Here is a 23,742-nt window from a genome sequence, read left to right on the forward strand (position 1 = left end):
CCTGCTGGCTGCGCTGCGCTGTAGGACGGCACTGCCCATAAATCTATGAAGTGACTCACCGCCGCCTCCTTCCCTCCTCCCGCCTATGTGATTTCCTCCTCCTCTCCTCCCTACCTCCCTATCTCTACCTATGGAGATGATGACACATTTTCTGTAGTTGTTCCCAGAATTGCAATTGGTTATTTACATAAAAGGTACTATGATTGAATGAAAAAAACTAGCCAATCGCAGCATAACATTAATAATAATAATAATTCATTTTATTTATGGGTGCCTTTCAAAGCACTGAAGGACACCTTACAGTTAAAACAAGCAAACAAACACATTAAAACATAGATAAAAAATGAAACAAAGCAACATATCCATGAATTTGATGGAGAGTGGCGTTATGTGGGATTGGGCAGTCGGAACAGGTGAGTTTTGAGGGAGAAACTCTATGGTACGGATGGATAGTGGGAGAGAGTTCCAGAGGCAAGGGGCAGAATGGCTGAAGGCTCTGAGCCCCATCGAGGACAGGCGGGCAGAAGGACTGGAGAGCAGGGGAGGAAAGAGATCGGAGTTCGGGATGGAGTGTAAGGCTGGAGGGAGGAGTTCAGAGAGGTATGGAGGAGTGAGATTATGGAGGGCTTTGAAAGTGAGGAGAAGAATCTCAAAATCAATGCGGTATTGGACAAGGGAGCCAGTGTAGTTGTTTGAGGATAGGAGTGATGTGTTCGGCGGATGGGGTTCTGGTGATAGTGCAGGCAGCTGAGCTCTGGACCAATTGGAGTTTATGGATGGACTTGTGGGGTAAACCAGAGAGGAGGGAGTTGCAATAATCAATACAGGAGGTGACGAGGGTGTGGATGAGAGTTGCAGTGCTGTTCGGTGTGAGTGATGGACGAAGACAGTGGATTGTGAGTAGTAAGCAGACCGGGTAAAATTATTAATGTGTTTTTCAAAAGAAAGTGTGCTATCGAAGATGACAACCAGACTTTTGACCTGAGGGGAAGGAGTGACTATGGAATTGTCGATGGTGAGTAAGAAATTGGGACATTTTGATAGGGTGGATTTGGAGCCATTAGTGTGAATATCGGATTGTTGGATTTGGAAAGTAAAGAAATTGCTGGGTGTGGCGCTTGTGAATCCGGGGGGAGTTTCGATCAGCTGTGGAGATGGCATTATTTTTGCCTGCACACACGGTCAACCTGGCACAGCGTTATGTTTACGCAACAAAAATCAACCAATCGTAGAAGGTCAATCCTCAATCAAAATGTTTCCAAACGCTGAATGTTAATATGGATTAAATGCAAATGTATTGACTGACCACAGAAAGTATTTTCATTGGCTCAAAATAAATTCATATTTTGTTTGCGTATCATTTCTCTTCAAAATATAATTTAGTGCTCGCAAAATATATTTCCCTTTTCTCCGTTTCTCAAGTTGCTCACTGAGGACACAAATATAACGGCATGGTTCTGATGAAGAATGGGCCAAGTCCCTGCTGTTTCGAGATCCTACCAACACCCCTGCTTTATGCCATAAATATATTTATGTCATAGTATGTTATGATATTTCAGTGTCATGTACCGCACTGTAGTTCAGGAAAACATGGAGAGCTTCTCCCCCAGTCTCACAGAAACACCACCTGTATACCACACAGCTTATTATCCAGCTGATCACAACCACATATTGATCCAACAGCCGCAAATCCTACGTGGTGAGTCACGGTGGTGAATCAGCCATTGTTGGAGAACAAGTTGGTGAGAGGAGAGAAGAAAACACAACTGCTCTCACAGTCCTTCTGACTCAGGGCTGCAACGAATAAGTAGAATTATATTTTTATCGTTTACATCTCTAAAGGATAGAATGAGTGTCTCGTCAATAAAATATCCACAAATAATGACCGATGCTGATCAAAAATTGTGTTTCTTCTGCTATACTTCGTCTGCCCTCAGATATCTACTGTCGCTTCAGTTTGAATCACAATCACAAACAACTGAATCTCAGTGGTTTTGCATTCCTTTCTTATTTCACTGGTTTACTCCTCAGCTGAATCAGAGCTGCTGATCCAGCCCAATGTTTCCTGCTGTTTGACATTCAACCTTTTCCACTGGGCCCAGTGGAAAAAAACACTCCATGCTTGCACACCTTGAACAGTTGAGGTCACTCACGGTGTACAGAACTAAAACTGAGCTGTCCTAAAACTTACATATTGTATTGTATATGTGAATTCCAGGTTTAAGAAACACAAGCCAGTCAGAAAAAAAGGGCCCAGGTGTTTAAAAGCTTTTCATGTTTGAATTTTATAAACATACAGATTAATGAGAAACAGTGAAGCCCCGTAATTTGCTGAAATTAAATCTGCGATTGTTGAAAAACAATGATTACATTCCCAGTGTCGTAGAATATTCTCCTCTATTATGTAAGAGACTGTGTTGGTGCACTGTGCGGGGTCATCTTATCTTTGGCAGGTCAGGTCACTGTCTCTTTAATTCAAGGTCTAGGATTATAGTCTAAACATTCTGATTCTAGGGAGCCATTCCATCTGTTTAATGACGACATGATTCTGAGAGTTGAATACACCACGCTGACCGGGATATGTTTTTTTTGGGACATCATGCACTGACTCTTTTTTGATCTTTATACGAACAGGAAATCCCCTCAATATTGAGCTCCTGCAATAAATACTTCTGCTTAAGAAGTAAGTTTTCCTGATTCAACTGCATAAATTTTTCCATCACAACCAGCACAAAATAACCGTCATCACCTTCAAGACAAGGCATTCTTTACAAAGCCACACTGGTCAAATATAAAACTCACATGGCCAACTTGTCAGGAGTTAGAAGACAGGAGGTGTGTTACCTTTGAACTTGTGGAAGACAGCCCAAAGTTCAGCAATATCAGTGGCAAAGGTGATGTCTGTGTCCAGAACGATGACCCTCTGCAGATCGGACGGCAGCGTCTTGGTGAGCACCAGCTTCATCAGACCGTAGATCCCAGAGTAATGTTTGTTAGGGATCCACGACACCTCGCTCTGAAACACACCGACAAAGGATGGGGGTCATTTGATGGTAAATGGACTGAACAAATGTGCAGTTTACATAACATCATTCTCAAAGATGCTTTACAGAGCCACAGAGCTTCAGACCATCAAGCAAGTGCGAGTGAAGTGAAGCTGAGTCTTTCTGGGGTGAAATCTGCAGGTTAGTTAGGTGAGAGGAGTTGGTGTTCCTCACCTTCAACTCGTCTGCGTCGTAGAAATCAACCCTGACGGCCGGAACCATCCAGGTGTGGAACAGCGAGGACAGGATCAGCTGAGCGATGGAGTCGGTGATGAAATGGAAATGTAGCGGGTTACGCCTGTGGGGACACAAGCACACGGTTGAATAAGTTCAATGTACCTTTACAGAAACATCCTACTTCATACAGACGGGAAACAAATGAAAGGAAATTCCTGAAGTAATGAGTGAATGAGAATGAATGCAAATGCTTCCATACACAGGCACCAACATCCCATCATGCTCAGTGGCACAGGAAAAGTCAAATGCTGATCGCATTCCAACATTATAGATGCTCTTCTTGAATGTTTTCCCTTTACCTTCAAATAATAATAATAATCTAATGACATAATAGGATAACTGTAAGGGGACATTTCTCTGCATAATTGAGTACTTTTAGTCAAGTGAATGCGTCCGCCGAGTAAAGAGGGATGTGTGGTCCGTGTGCGCCTATTCCGTGTTGTTGTTCCGGTGAAATTAATAGATAATGTATCGTTTTAAACACATGGTATGGTAAAGTATCAATACTTTCAACAACCCTAGTTGGGCCACAGACGGCTGCGGCTTCGGTCGCAAAGACGCTCAACTGGATGTTTCAACAAGGAACAGTGACTTCTGCATTTAGATCTGTGAGAAAGATGTCAGTGAACTGGGTCGGACACCACCATCGATAGAAAAACAGAAGATCAACTCTTCCTCAGGTGGCAGAGAATGTCAGCGCCGGACGTGATCAGGTTGTGATTTTGCTGGCATGGCTCGAGTCCACTCATCCCCCTAGAGCAAAGGGTCACTGTAAATCCATACAAAGTTCTGAGTGATCACCACCTGTTGTGACATGTTTCTTCATCACTATGGACACGCACGCATGCACGGGGCCCCCGTCTGGAGCTAGGCCCAGGCGGCGGGCTCGTCGGCGAGTGCCTAGTGGCCGGGTTTGCCACGGAGCCCGGCCGGGCACAGCCCGAAAAAGCTACGTGGCACCTACCTCCTCTCCATCCTGTGGGCCCACCACTCATAGGAAGAACCGCTGGTGTCGGGTGCGCTGCCACACGGGTGGCAGTGGAGGTCGGGGACCTCGACGAACCGGACCTGGGCTGCAGAAGCTGGCTCTGGGGACGTCACATCTCTGTGGGGGAAGGAGCCGGAGCTTGTGCGGGAGGTGGAGCGCTACCAGTTGGATCTCGTGGGGCTTACCTCTACGCACAGTTTCGGTTCTGGAACTGTACTCCTGGATAGGGGTTGGACTCTTTTTTTCTCTGGAGTTGCCCAGGGGGAGAGGCGACGGGCGGGTGTGGGGATACTCACAAACCCCCGGCTGAGCGCCGCTGTGTTGGAGTTTACCCCGGTAGACAAAAGGGTCGCCTCCCTACGCCTTCGGGTGGTGGGGGGGAAAACTCTGACTGTTGTTTGTGCATATGCACCAAACAGGAGTTCAGAGTATTCGGCCTTTTTGGAGACCCTGAATGGAGTCCTGCAAAGGACCCCAGTAGGGGACTCCGTTGTTCTGCTGGGAGACTTCAACGCCCACGTGGGCAATGATGGAGGCACCTGGAGAGGCGTGATTGGGAAGAACGGCCTCCCTGATCGGAACCCAAGTGGTTGTTTGTTATTAGACTTCTGTGCTAGCCATGGCTTGTCTATAATGAACACCATGTTCGAACATAAGGATGCTCATAAGTGTACATGGTACCAGAGCACCCTAGGCCAAAGGTCGATGATCGAATATGTGATCGTTTCATCTGATCTGAGTCCGCATGTTTTGGACTCGGGTGAAGAGAGGGGCGGAGCTGTCAACTGATCATCATCTGGTGGTGAGTTGGATCCGGGGGTGGGGGAAGACTCTGGATAGACCTGGTAAGCCCAAACGTGTAGTGCGGGTGAACTGGGAACGTCTGGAGGAGGCCCCCATCCAGGAGATTTTCAACTCACACCTCCGGCGGAGCTTTTCTGGCATTCCTGTGGAGGTTGGGGGCATTGAACCCAAGTGGGAAATGTTCAAAGCTTCCATTGCTGAAGCTGCGGCGGTGAGCTGTGGTCTCAAGGTCTTAGGTGCCTCAAGGGGCGGTAACCCTCGAACTCCGTGGTGGACACCGGTGGTCAGGGAAGCTGTCCAACTGAAGAAGGAGTCCTTTAGGGATATGTTATCCCAGAGGACTCCGGAAGCAGTTGCAAGGTACCGACGGGCCCGAAGGGCTGCAGCCTCTGCCGTGTCAGAGGCAAAACAGCGGATGTGGGAGAAGTTCGGAGAAGTCATGGAGAAGGACTTTAGGTCGGCACCAAGATGCTTCTGGAAAACCATTCGACATCTCAGGAGGGGGAAACGGGGAACCATCCACGCTGTGTACAGTAAGGATGGGACACTGTTGACCTCAACTGAGGAGGTAATCGGGCGGTGGAAGGAGCATTTTGAGGAACTCCTGAATCCGACTAACACGCCCTCTATGGTAGAGGCAGAGCTGGAGGCTGATGGAGGATCATCGTCAATTTCCCTGGCGGAGGTCACTGTGGTAGTCAAACAACTTCACAGTGGCAAAGCCCCAGGGGTTGATGAGATCCGCCCAGAAATGTTGAAAGCTTTGGGTGTGGAGGGGCTGTCTTGGTTGACACGTCTCTGCAACATTGCGTGGAGGTCGGGTACAGTGCCAAACGAGTGGCAGACCGGGGTGGTGGTTCCCCTGTTCAAAAAGGGGGACCAGAGAGTGTGTGCCAATTACAGGGGTATCACACTTCTCAGCCTCCCGGGTAAAGTCTACTCCAAGGTGCTGGAAAGGAGGGTTCGGCCAATAGTCGAACCTCAGATTGAAGAGGAACAATGTGGATTCCGTCCTGGACGTGGAACAACGGACCAGCTCTTTACCCTTGCAAGGATCCTGGAGGGGGCCTGGGAGTATGCCCATCCAGTCTACATGTGCTTTGTGAATTTGGAGAAGGCATATGACCGGGTCCCCCGGGAGATACTGTGGGAGGTGCTGAGGGAGTATGGGGTGAGGGGGTCACTTCTTGGGGCCATCCAATCCCTGTATACTCAAAGCAATAGCTGTGTCCGGGTTCTCGGCAGTAAGTCGGATTCGTTCCCGGTGGGGGTTGGTCTCCGCCAGGGGTGCGCTTTGTCACCAATCCTGTTTGTGATATTCATGGACAGGATATCGAGGCGTAGTCGTGGTGGGGTGGGGTTGCAGCTCGGTGGCCTGGGGATCTCATCACTGCTTTTTGCAGATGATGTGGTCCTGATGGCACCATCGGTCTGTGATCTTCAGCACTCACTGGATCAGTTCGCAGCCGAGTGTGGAGCGGTTGGGATGAGAATCAGCACCTCAAAATCTGAGGCCATGGTTCTCAGCAGGAAACCGGTGGATTGTCTACTCTGGGTAGGGAATGAGCCCTTACCTCAAGTAAAGGAGTTTAAGTACCTCGGGGTCTTGTTTGCGAGTGAGGGGACAATGGAGCGTGAGATTGGCCGTAGAATTGGAGCAGCGGGGGCGGTATTGCACTCGCTTTGCCGCACCGTTGTGACAAAAAGGGAGCTGAGCCAGAAGGCAAAGCTCTCGATCTACCGGTCAATCTTTGTTCCTACCCTCACCTATGGTCATGAAGGATGGGTCGTGACCGAAAAAACGAGATCGCGAGTACAAGCGGCCGAAATGGGTTTCCTTAGAAAGGTGGCTGGGGTCTCCCTTAGAGATAGGGTGAGAAGCTCAGTCATCCGTGAGGAGCTCGGAGTAGAGCCGCTGCTCCTTTGCTTAGAAAGGAGCCAGTTAAGGTGGTTCGGGCATCTGGTAAGGATGCCCCCTGGGCGCCTCCCCTGGGAGGTGTTCCAGGCACGTCCAGCTGGGAAGAGACCTCGGGGTAGACCCAGGACTAGGTGGAGAGATTATATCTCCACACTGGCCTGGGAACGCCTCGGGATCCCCCAGTCAGACCTGGTTAATGTGGCCCGGGAAAGGGAAGTTTGGGGCCCCCTACTGAAGCTGCTGCCCCCGCGACCCGACCACGGATAAGCGGTTGAAGATGAGATGAGATGAGATGAGATTTGAGAGCTGAAGCTTCTTCTATTAAAATCAAAGAGATCTTGCAGTTTTGGTACGAGTTCAGAGTAGCCTAGATTATTAGCCGTAGTTTTGAAAATTTGTGAAAAACAATGCCCAGCCTTGACTTGTAAATCTGATAGCTACATATTCTGATCTACTATCATTTATTGTCCCTATTTTATTTGCTTGGATTTTTAGGACGCAACATATTCTGGTAAAGAGATAGTGTCACTGAACTGGCGATGTGAGTTCGCCTGTGGGTCTTCTGCTGAATGACGTTGGGAATGAATGTGTCAGCTGCACTTGCTCAATAAGTACAGGAGGCTGGGAGCCGTGCGACTGTATTGGATTTATACAAAGGTCCTCACTTCCCCAGCAACAAGCCCTTTACTGGATTTTTGGGACTGTGCCGTTGTGTAACTGCAGTCATTTTGTGTCTCTGTGGTTATTTCGTGTATCTTTATGATCTTTTTGCATCTCTTGGTAGATGTTATTGTTGTGTCTCTTCAACGTTGTTTTAATTATGTGCTTCTGTGTTTCTGAGAAACACGAGCTGGGGCTTCATCTTTCACACCGTCTGTAGTTGCTCATAAGAGATGAACTCTCAGTCCTCCTTTCTAAGACACCATCCGTAATTTTGCTTGATTCCCCTATATGCATTCAGCAGCGGTGGTACGTGGGAGGATGACTGAGGAGAGGGGGAATGAATGACACCGGTTCATATTGAAAGACCTACAACCCTTACATCAGTAGAGTCCATTTTGTTTTGATTTTGTTTATTCTTTTCTACTAAAAAGGAAACAAGAACCGACAAGAGTACTGTTAAAGTACCGGATCGATAAGCAGTAACGATAAGAGAACCGGTTCACACATTTTTTTTTGCCCGCACGCACGCTTCACCTTCGGTGCTGCAACTCCATCCTAGGGGAATCACTGTTTTGCTATGTCAAACTTACACTAAATCTTTTCATCCATGCACTTTGTCAAAGTAACTTCCAATACGGTCAATATCTGCTTAAAAATAAGTGTATCAAGCCAGTTTTTGGTTGTGTTGGTCAATACTTCCAATTTGATACATTTGTAGTAAAGCACAGGAATTAGTGAGATAGTATAAGTAGCAGGTCACCACAGCAAATATACATAACTGTACAGAACTTCTGATGTGATGATGTCATTCAATTGACAGAATACTGCCTAACAAAGTAGACTTGCAAACACGTTAACAAACACTGTTTGCACTCAGTGGTTTGTAATAGTGACGCAAGACCTGCAGGCGTATGAGCAATATTCAAGTCCAAGGTTGACATATTTTTTACTTAAAGCACAAAACCCTACTCACTGTGTCAAAACAGCAAACTTCTGGTGTGCGTTGTGTTCAGCGAACAGACCTATGCAAATATCAGACAAGACTTGCTTTGACTGATTGAGTTCCTTTTTTGCTTCTTTTTAGGAAAAACAAAACTCTTTAATAACTTATTTGAGCATATTTCCAGAATCTTGATTATAGTGATACCTGCTGGTGGATGTGTCATTTCTGGTGTTTGACACCAGTATACACAAAACATTTAACACATTGGCTATTGGATAATTCTACAACAGACTGGTAATTAGAGTTTGGAGCTGCTTTGCATGCATGGCTCCCAGCCCAATTAGGCGTAAAAAACAAAAACTTTCAATTGTGCGTTATTTTGTCATGGCTCATTTTGACCCATGCCTCATTAACAAAATAGGTTGTTTTTAATTGCACTCCAGTTGACCCATATAAATGGTTGCTGATCTCGCGCCTCGTTGGCAGGACACATAGGGAAGGCTAATAGAAGCCAATGTTGGTTTGGGAGATCAGCTGTGGTGTCAAAGACACTTTGTTCATCTAACTGTTGGCGCTGACCTACTCCCACAGAGGTTTTTGTAATGAAACAGGACTGTGGTGCTTTAGCCTTTCATTCTGAGTCTGACTAATAAGAGTTATCATTGGTCCAACCAGAAGAGGTCACAAAGCTCATTTGAAGCTTTTTTTAAGAGATGACTGTCATTTTTTTGCTGAGGAGAGTATTGGATTCTCCCGACAGGTCATATACATTCTGTTGGACATATCAAATGATGAGTAGCCCCACACTCAGAGACTGAATACAGCAGGAAGGGGCCATCTTTCACATGGAACAGCATCAGTCACACAACGAGCATTTCTGCAGGGCTCTCCATTACTGAGGCAAGAGATGGACTTGTTTCACAACATACCACAACATACCATATAAATAGATCCACATTTCTTGCCGTTGTAGCCCAACTGTCAATACTACCTGAGAATGACTGAGTTGCTATACCCAAAAGTACATTAAAAAAGTAATATGTATAGTATATGTGTTTATCATAGAATATAAAAAATGACATTCTCTAAGGTGATAAAACCTTAGAGAATGTCATTTTTTATATTCAATTATACTGTTGGCAGTTGTATGGATTATACCTGCTATTTTGACTGAGTATCCACTTTGTCAGACAGGTTAAAACATTGCCAGCAGTGCTGGAGATAATGCTAGTAGACCACAGTATGTAGTGAGTGGCTTAACCAAGCTGGGTTGAGGACCCCACTCACTTACTCATGGAAGTAACCGAATGAGATCAGTTAATTGAGGAGATAACAGAAAAGGAGAAGAGAGCAGAATAAACAAGAGGATGTAAGAACAACGGAGGGAAGATCAATGCAGACCGGGCCAAAACAGAGGATGATAAGAAAAGCAAATGAAGGTGAGTGAGGACGGAGAGGAGGTATGGCATCAAGTGTAGGAGAAGCACCAATGACACAACTGCATTTCTGAAGGAGAGACGCCATAAACATTGTAGTGGACATTGCCCCAGGTTGTAAACCAGCATTAGGAGTACTGTAGTACTAATTGTTTTCTGTAGCTTTATGTCACATGGGTCCTAATTATGTGTTACATATCTACTGGACCATATAGTTTGGTATAAGGCAATTTGGGATTAAAACTGCCTGGAAGTTCAAGCGGTGCTCTCTTGTGGCCACCGTACATCACTCGCTGGCTCAGTCCTGGTTGTACTGTGCCGTCTGTGAAGCCAAAGCAGCAGTCCACTGGGGTGCCCCTCTGGTCTGCTGGGTTTAATATATTGTTGTTCCGCTCTGTGGTTCTGCATAAACCGCAGCATCACGTTGCTGTAACAGCATCGGTATGTCAGCCTCACCAGCAGCATGTAGATCGCCTCTGTGGCGGCCACAACAAGTCTCTGCTCGCAGATGAACTCATAATAATAATAATAATATATTTAATTTTTAAAGCGCTTTCCATGAACCCAAAGCACTGAACTCATCAGGTCATCTTATTTGATGAGCGTCTTTCTTAAACTGAGGAGACGCTCATCGTCTTCAGTGTCATCCAGAATAAAAGGAGCATATTGTCTAAGTGGCGTAGCTAAATAGCTTGATACGTTAATGTAAGAGAGCAAAAAAGTTCTCATCAGAAAATAAATCATCCTCGAAAAAACGTATGTCAAGAGCTCTCAGGCAATTGTAAGAGACATATATTCAGAGCAATGTCAGTTTCAAGTATCAAAGTAGCTGCTAATATAAGGACGAGACTGTTTGATACAAGCTGCAGATCAATCACTCGCTTGGTGATAAAATGACAGTGGGGCAACATTTAAATATCACCCCTGATTAAACAGAGCTGAGGGGGCTGGTTGGTATGTTGGCTATGCTGCTGCTGACAGTGGTGGACAGTAACAAAGTACATTTACTTAAGTACTGTACATAAGTATAGTTTTTGTAATTTACTGGAGTTTAGTTTCTTTGAAACTTTTTACTTTTGACTCGACTACATTTCTATGAAGGCCCATCGTTACTTGTTACATTTGCGTTGAAATCAGTAGATGATTTCTTTTTTTAACAAAATGCTTAACTCCATAGACTGTGTTCATGCAGTTCTGCGTGTATCTCGATTGTCTAAGTGGTGTTGCCATATCTCTACCTTACACATGTGCTACTCAGACTTGGCAGCTGGTCGGTAGAGACAGGGAGCTAGCTAGAGAGACGACGTCATCAGCAGGTGGTTGTAGGTTATCTATGCGATCTTATAAGTTAAGTAATGGCTACTGCAGACGTTAGAGACAAGGCTTCCCCACCAAATCACCCATGGCTGTATCTTAGTTCTGTGTTTGAAATTTCTCAATCAATGGATGATTCTTACCGTTTGCTGTGTTTACGTTGCACCAACTACATCACAGCCTACAAGACTTTTTTAAAAAAAATAAATGAAAGAAAGAAAATGTGTTTCTGTGGGATTTGCAGCATATTCAGCAATTCATCAGGTTCTATAAGCAAATCATGCATTTAGTGAGTTGATTTAGAGTCATTAGGTTCTTCAAATGTACTGTGAGTATGCAATGCGTTGAGATGAAAAAAAAGTACTTTGAATACTTAAGTATTTTTAAAAGCAAATACTCCTGTACTTTAACTCAAGTGATTTGACTAAGCAACTTTCACTTTAATTGGTGTAACATTTGACCAGGAGTATCTATACTTTTATTTAAGTAATGGAGTTGTGTACGTTGTCCACCACTGGCTGCTGACCTGTCCCCAACAAAAATAAATCTTTAAATAAATACCTTTAGAAAAGAAAAGAATAGAATAGAAAACTTTATTCATCCCGCTCGGGGAAATTCACTTGTCACAGCAGCACAGTATCACACAGGGTATCAAAAATACATGAACAAAACTGTTCTCAAAAAGATATGTACATATATACAGAGTGCAAAAAGTAGTGTGGTGGGTTGAAAAATAATAAATAATATTATCATTCATATTAATAACGCATAAATATATATATATATATGTGTGTATTTCACAGAAATATACATGGAATGGTAGTGAATAAAGAGTTTTACCCAAGTACTTACCCAAATCATCTGATGGACTGGAAATCTGTAATGTCTACCCCACTGATTCATACAATATATCGTATAGTTTACACTTTATTTCTTAAACCTAATCTGGGGATTAAACCTAAACCCTGGCCGTTTGTGCTCCACTCCCTGTACTTTTGATATTTGTTAATTTATGTTTTGGTTGCATCTAAGGGCTTCTAAACAATTCCAATATGGAAATAAATGAATATAAAAAAAACCATGGTGGTATTCCTCGGCCTTGGTTTTGTCACAGTACACAGAAGCAAATAATCATGGATTAGATATTTGGAAAAATGCATTTCACTTTATTTCTATGTTCCACCTATTTTCATTAAGGCATTTTAAATATTCCACATCAGGATCGAATGATACGGAATTTATCTTCTTTCTTTTTTTTGTGTTTTTAGTTTTGGGAGTTGCATCTATATTTATTTACCTTGTGAGAAAAGCCAAGTTGATGCCTAACAATAATGAAAAAAGGAAGATGGCATCAGTGGAGGGAATGAGCTAAACTGAGTCCAGCAGTGAGTGCATGTGACTCCCCTTTTTCACTCAGTTATTGGCATAACCTGTAGAATTAGACAATTGAGACACTTGAGCATGAACAAAATTAGAATTTTGAGAGATAATGACTGTGTTTGTAATTGTTACAGTTTTGGTTTTTTTACTTCCTCTTTCCTAATTGGGCATTGCGCAATTTTGCAAAGCCGTGCTCCTGCAGGGATCAATGAAGTTTTTCTGATTGTCATTGTGATGAACTCAACAGGAGTTAAACGCAGAATAAAACGACAGACACAGGGACTGTTCCGCTGAAGTTCCTGTGGTCACGAGAAAGAAAATAACCAAACAGCGGAGTGAGGGTTTCTCTGCCAGCAGGAGTTAACGCTGACTCTCAATCGGTAAGAAATCTAATTATATTTGCACTTATGATTAATTCACCTACAACTCTGGAGCTAATTAACAAGTGTTGGAAGAAGCTGCAATGCCGAATGCAAACTGACTGATTACTAATGGAAGTGCATAACAAACTGCTCATTATTCATGTTTACGTAAGACTAATGGCACATAGCGAACACCAAGTGATGTGTCACGCCGTTTAACAGTTTAAAGCTCCCATGTCAAATGACGTGAGTGGAGACTGGCGTTTTGCATCCCTCAGGTCCAGCACTGAACTGGTTAGCAGACTTGCTCACTGTGGTTTTGCTTCATTCACGTTTGCTTCTTTATGATGAAAAGGGTTTAAAATAACACCAGATACCTCCTGTTTGTATTACATAAAGTATCTGGTTCTGATCATCTGCTCTATAGCTCTTTTGCTGACACTTTTGCTTGAAATCCAAAAGATAAAATATTTCTGTAATTTGGATGAACTTGAAATGATCTGCAATGAAAAGCATCCCCAAAGCTGATCTTTGACCGTGTGGATGTGGAATGTCTTCACTTCATTTCATCGAATTGTTTAGATTGTGTCATATTAAGCAGATGAACTCTTGACTTGTGGCCATCCCCTTGACAACCATCAGTTCATCCTGAAGCTCAAGTTTTTGCCATATTTGAAAAAATAAACAAACAAACCCAAAACTGAGATATTGTGTTGACAAAAATGAGACAGAATCATACATGCGGACGGACAAACTGACAATCTGAAAAGATAATTACCTCAGACCAGTGCAGAGGAGTTTTCAATGTGGTCAGCTGTCATGGCCCTCACAAATTTAGTAAAACAAATAATTGTGTCACTGTCTCCTAGAAAATACATTTAAATTACAAACTATGGTGGAAAACATAACTGCTGCATGGATTATGTTCACAATGTTTTATTTTTTAGTGAATGAAACAGAATAATATAATACTAACTATTTCAAGTATATAGTGTTAATACACACAAACACACATACGACTTGAAACTGTGTGCATGTGTGTGTGTGGTTGCAAATGAGTTGTGTCCTGTTCCAAATCTGTAGTTTTTAAAAATCATTTCAAGGAGAGAGAAAAAAGAGCATTGCTGTACCTGTGGAAAAGGACTGATTTAACCAGTGTCACCACGTCTCGACTGGCGTTGTAACCAGCACATACGATGGCCACGTGGATGGTCTGTGGAGGAAAATGAGTTCAATATTAGAAGAAATTAACTAAAAGAACAGGGTAGGAAGAGATAAATCTCTTTCTGCATTACAGAAAATCTGAAAAAAAGCATGTTATTACCAAGCCCAAAAACAAACAAAAAAAACCAAAAACAAAATACATCCAGTGAGCAGAAGTTCTGTGTTGATCAGGGAGTTCAGAGGAGAATGGTCAGACTGGTCGGAGCTGACTATAAGACTATGGTTACTCAGAAAAACCTGCTCTATACAACTGTGGTGAGTAGAAACGAATGGATAGTTGTACAACAGCGGAGACCACATCAGGTTCAACTCCTGTCGGCCAAGAACAGCAATGTGAGGCTGCAGTGGACTCACTAACACTGGACAGATGAAGACTGAAAAACACAGCCTGGTCTGATGAATGTGGAGGCTGCAGATGGAGTCAGAGTCTGGAGTCAACAGCATGAATGAGCTCTGGTTGAGGCTGTGTTCTTGGGCCACAACCAGCTAAGAGATAGTAACGTGATGGCTTGTACACTCTTCTTCATCGTTTTACTGGCGGTTGGCAACCAGCGTAATAGGCGCGTTAGGGCGGCCGTGGCTCAGGAGTCGTTCGTCCATCAACCCGACAGTTGGCAGTTCGCTCCCAGCTTCCGCCAGTCTACATGCAGATGTTTCCTTGGGCAAGACACTTAACCCTAAATTGCCTCTGGCAGCTCCTCCAGTAGGGTTTGCATGTGTATGAATGATAGAAAAAAGAAAAGAAAAAAATATGTTGAAGAGCAGCACTGTGTGAATGTGTGTGAGTCTATATGACTAGAAAAGCTCTGTATAAATACAGTCCATTTACCATTATAGGCACATTCTGCTACAGAGTTCCCTTTCCTTTGACAGTGGCAGATATTAAAATGTGGCGTAAAAGTGAAAGAAGAGCGGTAGATGTAGAGACTTTTTTTTTGTCGTGCTGTCGTTTTGATAGGTCCCAAAGAAGCTGCTGTTTGATTTTAAATGTAGTGTACAACGACGACAAACTGTTAACCTAAACCTGACCACAACCCTTACCGTAACCAAATTAACCGCAGCATTTAAATGCTTTAAAAGTGTAAAATCAAAGAAAATATGTGAGATGTTGCCTGCCATCTTTTGAATTCCAGGAGAACTGACAACACACGTGCGCAAGCGGTGGACCAATGAACAGGCTCATTCTTATTTGTTTGTTGGTACCATTTTCTCGGTGGCAGACATACTTGCATGAAGCCAACCTGCCCTGTTTCAACAGACCAGGCTGCTGCTGCTGGTGGTGGTGGTGTGCGTCTATTAGACCATGTTCATCCCTTCAGGGCCACAGTTAACCATCCTCACGGGCTGGTGCCGCTAGACATCTTCCTAATCCATACACCATAGTGCCGGAGTTCTGCACTGTATTCTGGCTCATAGAAGTTACCCTGACTGTCTGTTTTTTCTTCCATATCGATCCAAACATTGTCTTCTTGTAGTATTACAGCTGTTGTTGAGCCGGTTAATTTCAAACGCTGTGTTTTGATTTTAATGACACCCCTCTCTTGATCAGACTTGCGGTGGGCGGGCATCTGTGGCGGGGCAAACACATAACTTGCGGAAGTGCGTGTAGTAGTTCGAGGAAGACCTTTGACAATAAATGAACGGGGATATCTGGGTTCAGGAATTCGATATTGAAATGATACAAAACTGTTTCAAAATCGGCAAAGTTTCCTTTTAAGTATGGTTTCTGCTCATTTCTACAACATGTTGCAGTGCTACACTGTGCTCCTCTGGAGTTTCCCTCCTCAGTGAAGGATTTCACCTTGTCTGGCGAGTTCAGAGAAGTGTCTGTTGAGGAATCCCTTTTCCTTTGGCTGACTTTATTATGTAAAACTTTTGCGCTCCTCCCGCTCAGCCCTGGGTCACGGCCACACTGACACCAGCTCGCCAGCTCGTGTCAGAGATCCATGTGAATTTTCTACTCCCCTCTAAGAATTTCCTACAGTAATCTCCCAGCAGGGATCAGGCCAGCTGGGGCCAACCCTCCAAATGAGCAGGGGTCATGTTCAAACGCTGCTGGAGAGCTGCTGCAGTTAGACTGCCCTCCCTAAATCTCTTCTCTTGTGACCCCGAAGGCGCTTTGGTTCCCCTGCAGTCAACTGGCTGCTCGAGCACACTAAGCCTGGCCATGGCTGAGAAATGTGTGTAAGTGACGGCTGATGTGGGAGGAAAGCAAGAGGGTGGTGATAAAAAAAAAATAAATAAATAAAAATAACAACAACCAACTTAGGGCATAGGTTTTTTAGAGTACTACTCTCAAATCACACACACCTGCCAGTGAGGAAAGGCAGCTCTGAAGCCGCTGCTGTTATTGTTGCTGCATATATATAGGGTGCTTCTTAAATTTGAATAAGTAATTTGATATGCACTAATACGGATTAACCAAATCAATTTACTCTATCATATCTTCCCCCTGGTGCATAAGTGTATGCCCTTCTTGCTTCTGCAGTTCTAAAATATCTGATGAATGTAAATCAGACATATGACAGCTATTAACTCCCATTTGTCTAACCTCCCTTACACAATGTTCTGTGTTTATACCAAGGGGCCAACTCTGAGGCTGAGAAATGAAGCCTATGCGATAGTGCTATAAACTCCAGAAACGAGCAAATCCCCATAGAGCCCCATGTTAAAATGCCCAACTTTACAGCAGAATTAAACATGTTTACAGCCTGGTACAAAAAACGGTTTGGTCCCATTGGCTAAACCCCCGTCGTGACAACTGTGGGGGGGGTTGAATTTTTTTATAACTCGCCCATTTATATTATATTAAGGTTTGAAATTCTGCATAATTAGGGCCGTGGAAACTTGAGTGGTCCAGGTCCACATATGGCTTGTGAATAACTTAATGGTCACAATTTCCCCAAGTGAAACCTGAGAACAGAACATGATCCTACGATGCCCGTACGCTTTGATAACAATTAAATATTCTATACATACTGTACTGTACATCCACTGTGTTGGTAGAACACTGTTAAATCTAAAACTACATTCAAATACAGTTGAATATCTACAGAACACAAGCACACAAACCTCTTTATTTACAAACTTGTCTTACACTTTTTTATTTGTGTCTTGTCATTGTTGTTAGGGAATGACCTGCCTGAAGGTCTCCACTGTGCTGACCATGTTCTGTCTCCAACAGCAAAGAAGAAAAATTAATCACCCTGTTCTTCTTTTAAAATATATTTAGATCACACAAACCTGTTATTGCTTAAGGTTTTATCTGTAACGTAGGAGTTATTTGTCAATTAATAGTCCGATTTGAATGTAAAATCTCACATATTCAGTCAGTATTAAAGACAAAAAGGGTTAAAATATAAACATAATTTATGAGCCAGAACCAGAAGTTATAGATTAACTCTCAGATTTATTGGTTATTATTGGTTATTATAAGGTTGACAACACTGTTATGTCACATGTGTAGGATAAAATGGAACTAAAGAGCTACTTCTCAGAATATAGATGACAGTCTCTAATACTTTATTTTTAGACAGACTATATAACTGGAAAGTCAAGCAGCCCCGACTGGTACTGGTTTGTTTTGTGCAGCTAGTGGAAGCATCACAGGTGAACTCAACAACAATCAATGTACTGGAAGTAATAAATATCTTGTAACAAATATAAAAGTGACTTTCTTACAGTCATATTCAAAGTGATAATCTGGTACAGTAATGTCTATAGCAGTACAGGTAAGGAGGACTACCAGGGACTTCTGTCAGTGTGAAAACTTGATCTGTGCACTGTTTACGACAGTGGTGTGGGGAATTATAGTTTTTCTGTTTTCTAGTTTGGTGTATGTTTATGTCCCTTAAGGCCAAAATAAATAAGTAAACAACAATAATAACTAAGACTACAAGCCAGTGTTAATAAAACATTTATTGTATGCCAAGAACACTAACCAGCAAATGTAACTTCTGTTTAGTTAACATTTAATTGTTTTAATTTATTAGAATCAAAATATAGTGGTGCAAACTACCAATAATACAAATAATAAAAAAGTAATTTTTAAGACTTATAATTTCAGTAACAAATATTTATTTATATTAATATTTATAGTTCCAGTGTTACTTACCACATGTAACGTTGGCTGGGATGACTGGTACCGGAGCTCACGTTACCGCAGTCAGTACCGACCTGGTGCAGCCTCGGGGCCGCCGCGCTAGCCGGCTCGCACTTAGCCTAGCTTATTAGCTTAGCTCCTTAGCGTCAGCTAGCTGGGAAGCTTCGACGTAGGTGGGCACGTTCAGCGATCGGTCTGCCTTTCAGTCCACCTATATGTCCATATTTGGATTAGCCGGGTAAAGGAGGACTCTAGGCCTGGCAAGATGGCGACGGCTGAGCCACTGCGGAACCACCAACTTTGGGCTTCAAAACCGGCCAGCAGAAACCAATGGGTGACGTCACAAATGCTACATCCATGTTTATATACAGTCTATGGTTTATACAGCATGTAGTCTTCATTCGAAAGGTCACAATATATTGACTAAAAGTGAGGCTCACTGATTTTGGTAGCTTCTTCTTCTGGTCAGCAAAATACAAGGACACTGACAATGCTGCGTCTACTATAGTGAGACTCTGGATTGACTGGATACCCCCAATTTCAATCAAATACATTCCCCCCCAAAGTGAAGCCAGATCATCTTGATTGGTCCCTGGTGCTAAAATACTGTACAGTATAGGTTATAAACCCTGTCCCCTCCATGTTTGCAGATGGGACATGGACCACAGAATTTGTTTTCAAACAAAATTGCAATAGTTAATCGATTAATCGATTAATAATCGACTACTAAATTAATAGCCAACTATTTAATAATCGATTAAAGTAGATTTTATTTTAAAAATGTATATATTCAAAAATTTCCGCTTCTTGAATGTGAATATTTTCTGGTTTCTTTGCTCCTCTATGACAGTTGACTAAATATATTTGGTGTGTGGACAAAACTAAATGTCATCTTGGAGGTTGGGACACATGATCGACATTTTTCACCATTTCATGACATTTTATTTGATTAATGGAGAAAATAATCAACAGATTAATCGATAATGAAAATAATCGTTAGTTGCAGCCCTAGTTCTTATTAGGGAGGCCTTATTCAATATACCATATCGTTATCAGGACAATATTGACCGAAATGTCTGGATCGGATATCAGAATAAATAAGAAGTAAAATCTGATCCGATACATTACAGTAAACATACCAAATAATTGCCTATTTACGTATCTACTAAGCCTTGAACAACATTCCGGCATCATATTTAATGTTAATGTATTATTATTTAATTAACAGTTTAATGTTCAATTAGTTTTTTGCTTGTTTGAATGGTGCTTATAATAAAACATTCTGCCAAAAGTTACGTGAGAAATAAAACAGCAGTATTCCATAACTCAGTCATGTTGCTGGCTAAGTATGTTTTCCTTTAGAGAAGTTGATTATTTGTTTCACAGTTGAGTATGAGGTTTTAGAGGCTAGGTTAAGCAAAGTGCATCCTGAACAATGCATTATTAACATTTTATTTTACAAGTGGAGTATATATACAGTCTATGCTCAAGTCATGTCCCTTAAGGAACAACACTAGAGCATACAACTACATATTTGTAGTTGTAGTTTTTCCTTTCCTAAGTGTGTTATATAGGTTTTGTGATTTGTGTATGTAAAAGGTCTGCAAAGTTAAAAGCCCAAAGTCTGTGGTAAAGGGAGCTCCTCTCCCCGACAGAAACACTGCTCCTGAAACGCTTCATCAGTAGCCCGGCTGATGCTGAAGTGAATACGGAAAGCCTAGCGGCTAGTCTTGCACGCATCTTAAGAAAGCCAGGTAAAGTGAGAGCGGAGACGGGAAGAGTTTGGTTAGCAGTATTGCCATAGACACAGCATCTTCAAGAAATACTGTATCCTCAAGTGCGAAGGAAAGTCCCCTCTGTATTTACTGAAGTCAATGGTTAAAAATTCATTTTTAACACTCTTCCTCAACAATTCAACCACAGCCTTTCCTTGTTTTCCAGTCATTTCACAGAGAACTGCTTCCTGAGCCGGGCACAGTTCGCCGCTGGCTCTTCTCAGCGTTGAGTGCTGAAAGATGCATCAGTTCTCACATTGTTCAGCCCATCTGGACATTCCGAAGATCCTGGAGTGGATTTGTTATGTTAAGAAGGAAGGTGCTACGACAGAGAGCAGAGTTGTTGGTTGTAGCTTAACGTCAGTGTTTTTTTGCTAATCAGCTGCAGGTCCACTTTTCCCTCAAACTGTAAGAAGTAGGGGCGATTGTTTACCGATCCCGACATACTTAACAGTGTGTAGGCTGTTTTCTACCAACAGAAAGACAAGCACTGTGCTCCACTCATGTCACATCATACATCAGGATTCCTCACAGTGTTTCGCAGTGGGTGGCCCGCCTTGCATGAAATAATGAGCACCCACCATCTGGAGAAATTATTACATTTTAATTGTAAAAAAAAGTTGTATAAGGTTTAATTAGCTTGGGGGAAAATAATCAGTGGTACTACATCACACAGAAAAAGCAGTGGATTTAATGAGTGACAAGACTGTTAAAACTGTTGTCAAATAACTCACTGATAATGAGATGGGAAGCATCAGATTCTGAGTGATTCACCACAGCAGGCGACGGATGGATTCATCACACTGCACATTTGCTTTGCGGTAATTCATTAAAGTAGCATCTTGCAATGCGGGGGACTTCCTTATTCACTTTCTGCAGAGCGCTCGCCTTCTTCACCCGGTCACGATAGCAACCCGGTCGAGCTGCATACACAACGACAATCGTGATCTTCCATTCCTGATACAACAACAGGAGGTCTGACGACAGTGACGGAGGGAGGATCTCCACGCTCTTTGGCTATCGCGTCAACGTGTCACGGGAATGGCACAACGTGAATTTCACTTCAGTCGCTCGAGTGGAAATTCGCATCTAGTCGCGTCTTTGCATTGACTTTATATGTAATCTACTCGCGTGAATAATTTGTGTTGCATCCAGTGTGAACGCACCATAAGAAAAAAAACAGTTAGTTTGATAATCACCAGCTGCAAAGGTGACCCCCCCACATTAACCAGTTTCCTGTAACTCCAGTCTCATCAACATGAAATCCAATGTCAGAAGGATTCGCCTGTGATATCACTGTGGGATAGGTCAGGGAGAAATGGATTTAACATGAGGATTGAAAAACAAAACTTGATGGTATTACAATTCTCTTTTAATCTACAAATCCCAAAATGAGACCAAAACCAACAGTTGTTGGTTGTGAAGAAAGATACTCTTCTACTACCTATACCTACTGAAAACACACTGTAAAAAACAAGCTGGTCAAGATAAATTTTAAGAAATATAGAAAGGGGGCATGTGCTGGTGGCTATTTTCAGTGGATGGGTGAAAATATTAGTTAAAATAAAGTGTGTGTACATGGTGATGAAGGAACACATCACCTGGTGCACCAGTGTGTCTCACTGATGAGTTGTTTTTTTGTTTTTTTTAACAACAATGACAGAAGAATGACACATCTCAGAATAAACTGTATTTCAGTCAATAAGGCATCAAGGAAGCTCAGTAAAGAAGTGTCATATTATTTTTGAGAAAATGTATAAACAGTACAATTTAAAAAATAATTACTGTCCCTTTCAATATATCAGTCACATTTCTTTAATGTGTAAATTTCAGGATACTTTGTGTTATATGTTTACATTAAAAAATGAATACTTGGCTGATCATTATCTGATTGACAAAAGCTAATCCAGCTCGAGAATTTAGTAGAGTATATTTATTCATTCATCCATCCATTAGCTATACCGTGTATCCTATATTGCAGTAATATTGTAATATTTTTAAATGAAATCTGGAGTTACAGTGAAGTCATTATTATAAAAAAAGAAAAAGACAATTAAATATAATTATTACTTTTTTTTGATATACGCTGATCAGAGAGGTTGGTGTATTAATTGCATTTCTTTTACTCAGGTTTTTTTGCAGTTGGGTTCAAACCCAGAACCCTTTTCCTGTGAGGTGACAGTGCTAAACACCGCACCACCCCATATTAAACTCAACATAAAGGCCTGAACGAAATAAAATAAAATAAAATGAAATAAATACGAATCAGCATTGAAAAGCAAATTATCAAAATACATTCTCACAATGTAAAGACAGAGAAATAGTGTCAAAAGCCACGACCCTGATTCGCAGTACAGGCTCTTTACCTGTGACTACCTGTTAGCTGTTGCAGTCGTCCAGACAAACTCCCAATGAGCTGAAGGCTGGTGTGCTGCGGTGCAGGGAGGTTCTATCAGTGTGGGGATCACGGCACAGCTGTGTTAAAGCCCTCACATTATCCAGCCTTCTGACAGAGAGCCATATCCCAACAGCAAACCAACACCAGCACTGTTGGGAGGATTAGGCTAATAGGAGGCCAAATCTAGCCTATAATAGGTTCTCACAATGTGCTAATGTCACTCTGGTTCCTGGAAACTATCTCTGAGGTCATATTGCATCCTCACATGAAAAGGTCTTCAGTGGTCTGCTGATGATGGAACAGCTTTTGTTTTTGAAACTGTTGTCTGTGACAAATGTATTTTCAGCATGACTCACCTCACATTTGTCCACGACCAGCTGCTGCGCGCAGTCTGAGCTGTTCCCCACAGCAGCTGCTTTCTGGCCCTCATTGTCGCCGGTGCCCTCTTCCGAGTGGGCTCGGCTCTGGTTGCCACGGTGAGTGCCGTTTGGTAGGCGTGCTGGCGGGCTCCTGGGCGGCTGGCTGAGCTCCCGGCGCAGAGCCCGGTTCTCCTCCTCCACCGCCCTCACCCGCAGCTCCAAGGCCTGCCGCTCGCCAGCTGCGCCCACCGCCGTTGATGACTGGACTTCCAGGGGAGACAGGGGGAGGGGCTTCACTGTGGGATAGGTCAGGGAGAAATGGATTTAACATGAGGATTGAAAAACAAAACTTGATGGTTTAACATCGTTAAAATGTGTGCATCACATATTAACACCATGCTGCTGCCTGTGAGAACAAAGCCATCAGTGGGGAACCCTCAGGGCCTTGGAGACCTTCAGAGAACATATTAGCATTTTAAATGCTACATTTAATCTCTTTCATTTCCTAATTTTAGCCCCATTTTCTATTAAGTTTGCTTGAGATAAGAATGTCCTAAAACCGTAAAAATAGACTTATTCAATCTGATTTCTTTTGGTTGTTGTCAAGGCAGAGAAAAGTTCTAGCTAGCTCACTGATTGGTTAGGACTTCAGAACCTGGACAGAAGGCCTGAAACCCCCATCGCTGCATGAGTTTGTTTAGAGAGAGGCAGATGAATCACATTTTGATTTATAGCGGGTGGGACCAAAAAATCGTTGTCCAAGGCCTACCCGAAGGCTCAAGGCCAGAGCAACTG

General features: G+C 42.8%; 1 protein-coding gene across 2 annotated transcripts in view; it reads right to left on the bottom strand.

Moving 5' to 3' along the window:
- The window catches only part of large1 (LARGE xylosyl- and glucuronyltransferase 1), a 129,540-nt gene that overhangs the window by 44,526 nt on the left and 61,272 nt on the right, over window positions 1–23,742 (bottom strand). For both annotated transcript variants that reach the window (XM_035616618.2, XM_035616617.2), the window contains 4 exons: window positions 22,945–23,243; window positions 14,220–14,302; window positions 3,219–3,342; window positions 2,845–3,016 (listed from right to left, as the gene is read on the bottom strand). In XM_035616618.2, the coding sequence (XP_035472511.1) occupies window positions 2,845–3,016; window positions 3,219–3,342; window positions 14,220–14,302; window positions 22,945–23,243 (678 nt within the window). The remainder of the gene's footprint in view (window positions 1–2,844; window positions 3,017–3,218; window positions 3,343–14,219; window positions 14,303–22,944; window positions 23,244–23,742) is intronic.

The sequence above is a fragment of the Scophthalmus maximus genome, chromosome 12 (assembly GCF_022379125.1).
Source record: "Scophthalmus maximus strain ysfricsl-2021 chromosome 12, ASM2237912v1, whole genome shotgun sequence".
In the NCBI taxonomy this organism is placed as follows: Eukaryota; Metazoa; Chordata; class Actinopteri; order Pleuronectiformes; family Scophthalmidae; genus Scophthalmus; species Scophthalmus maximus.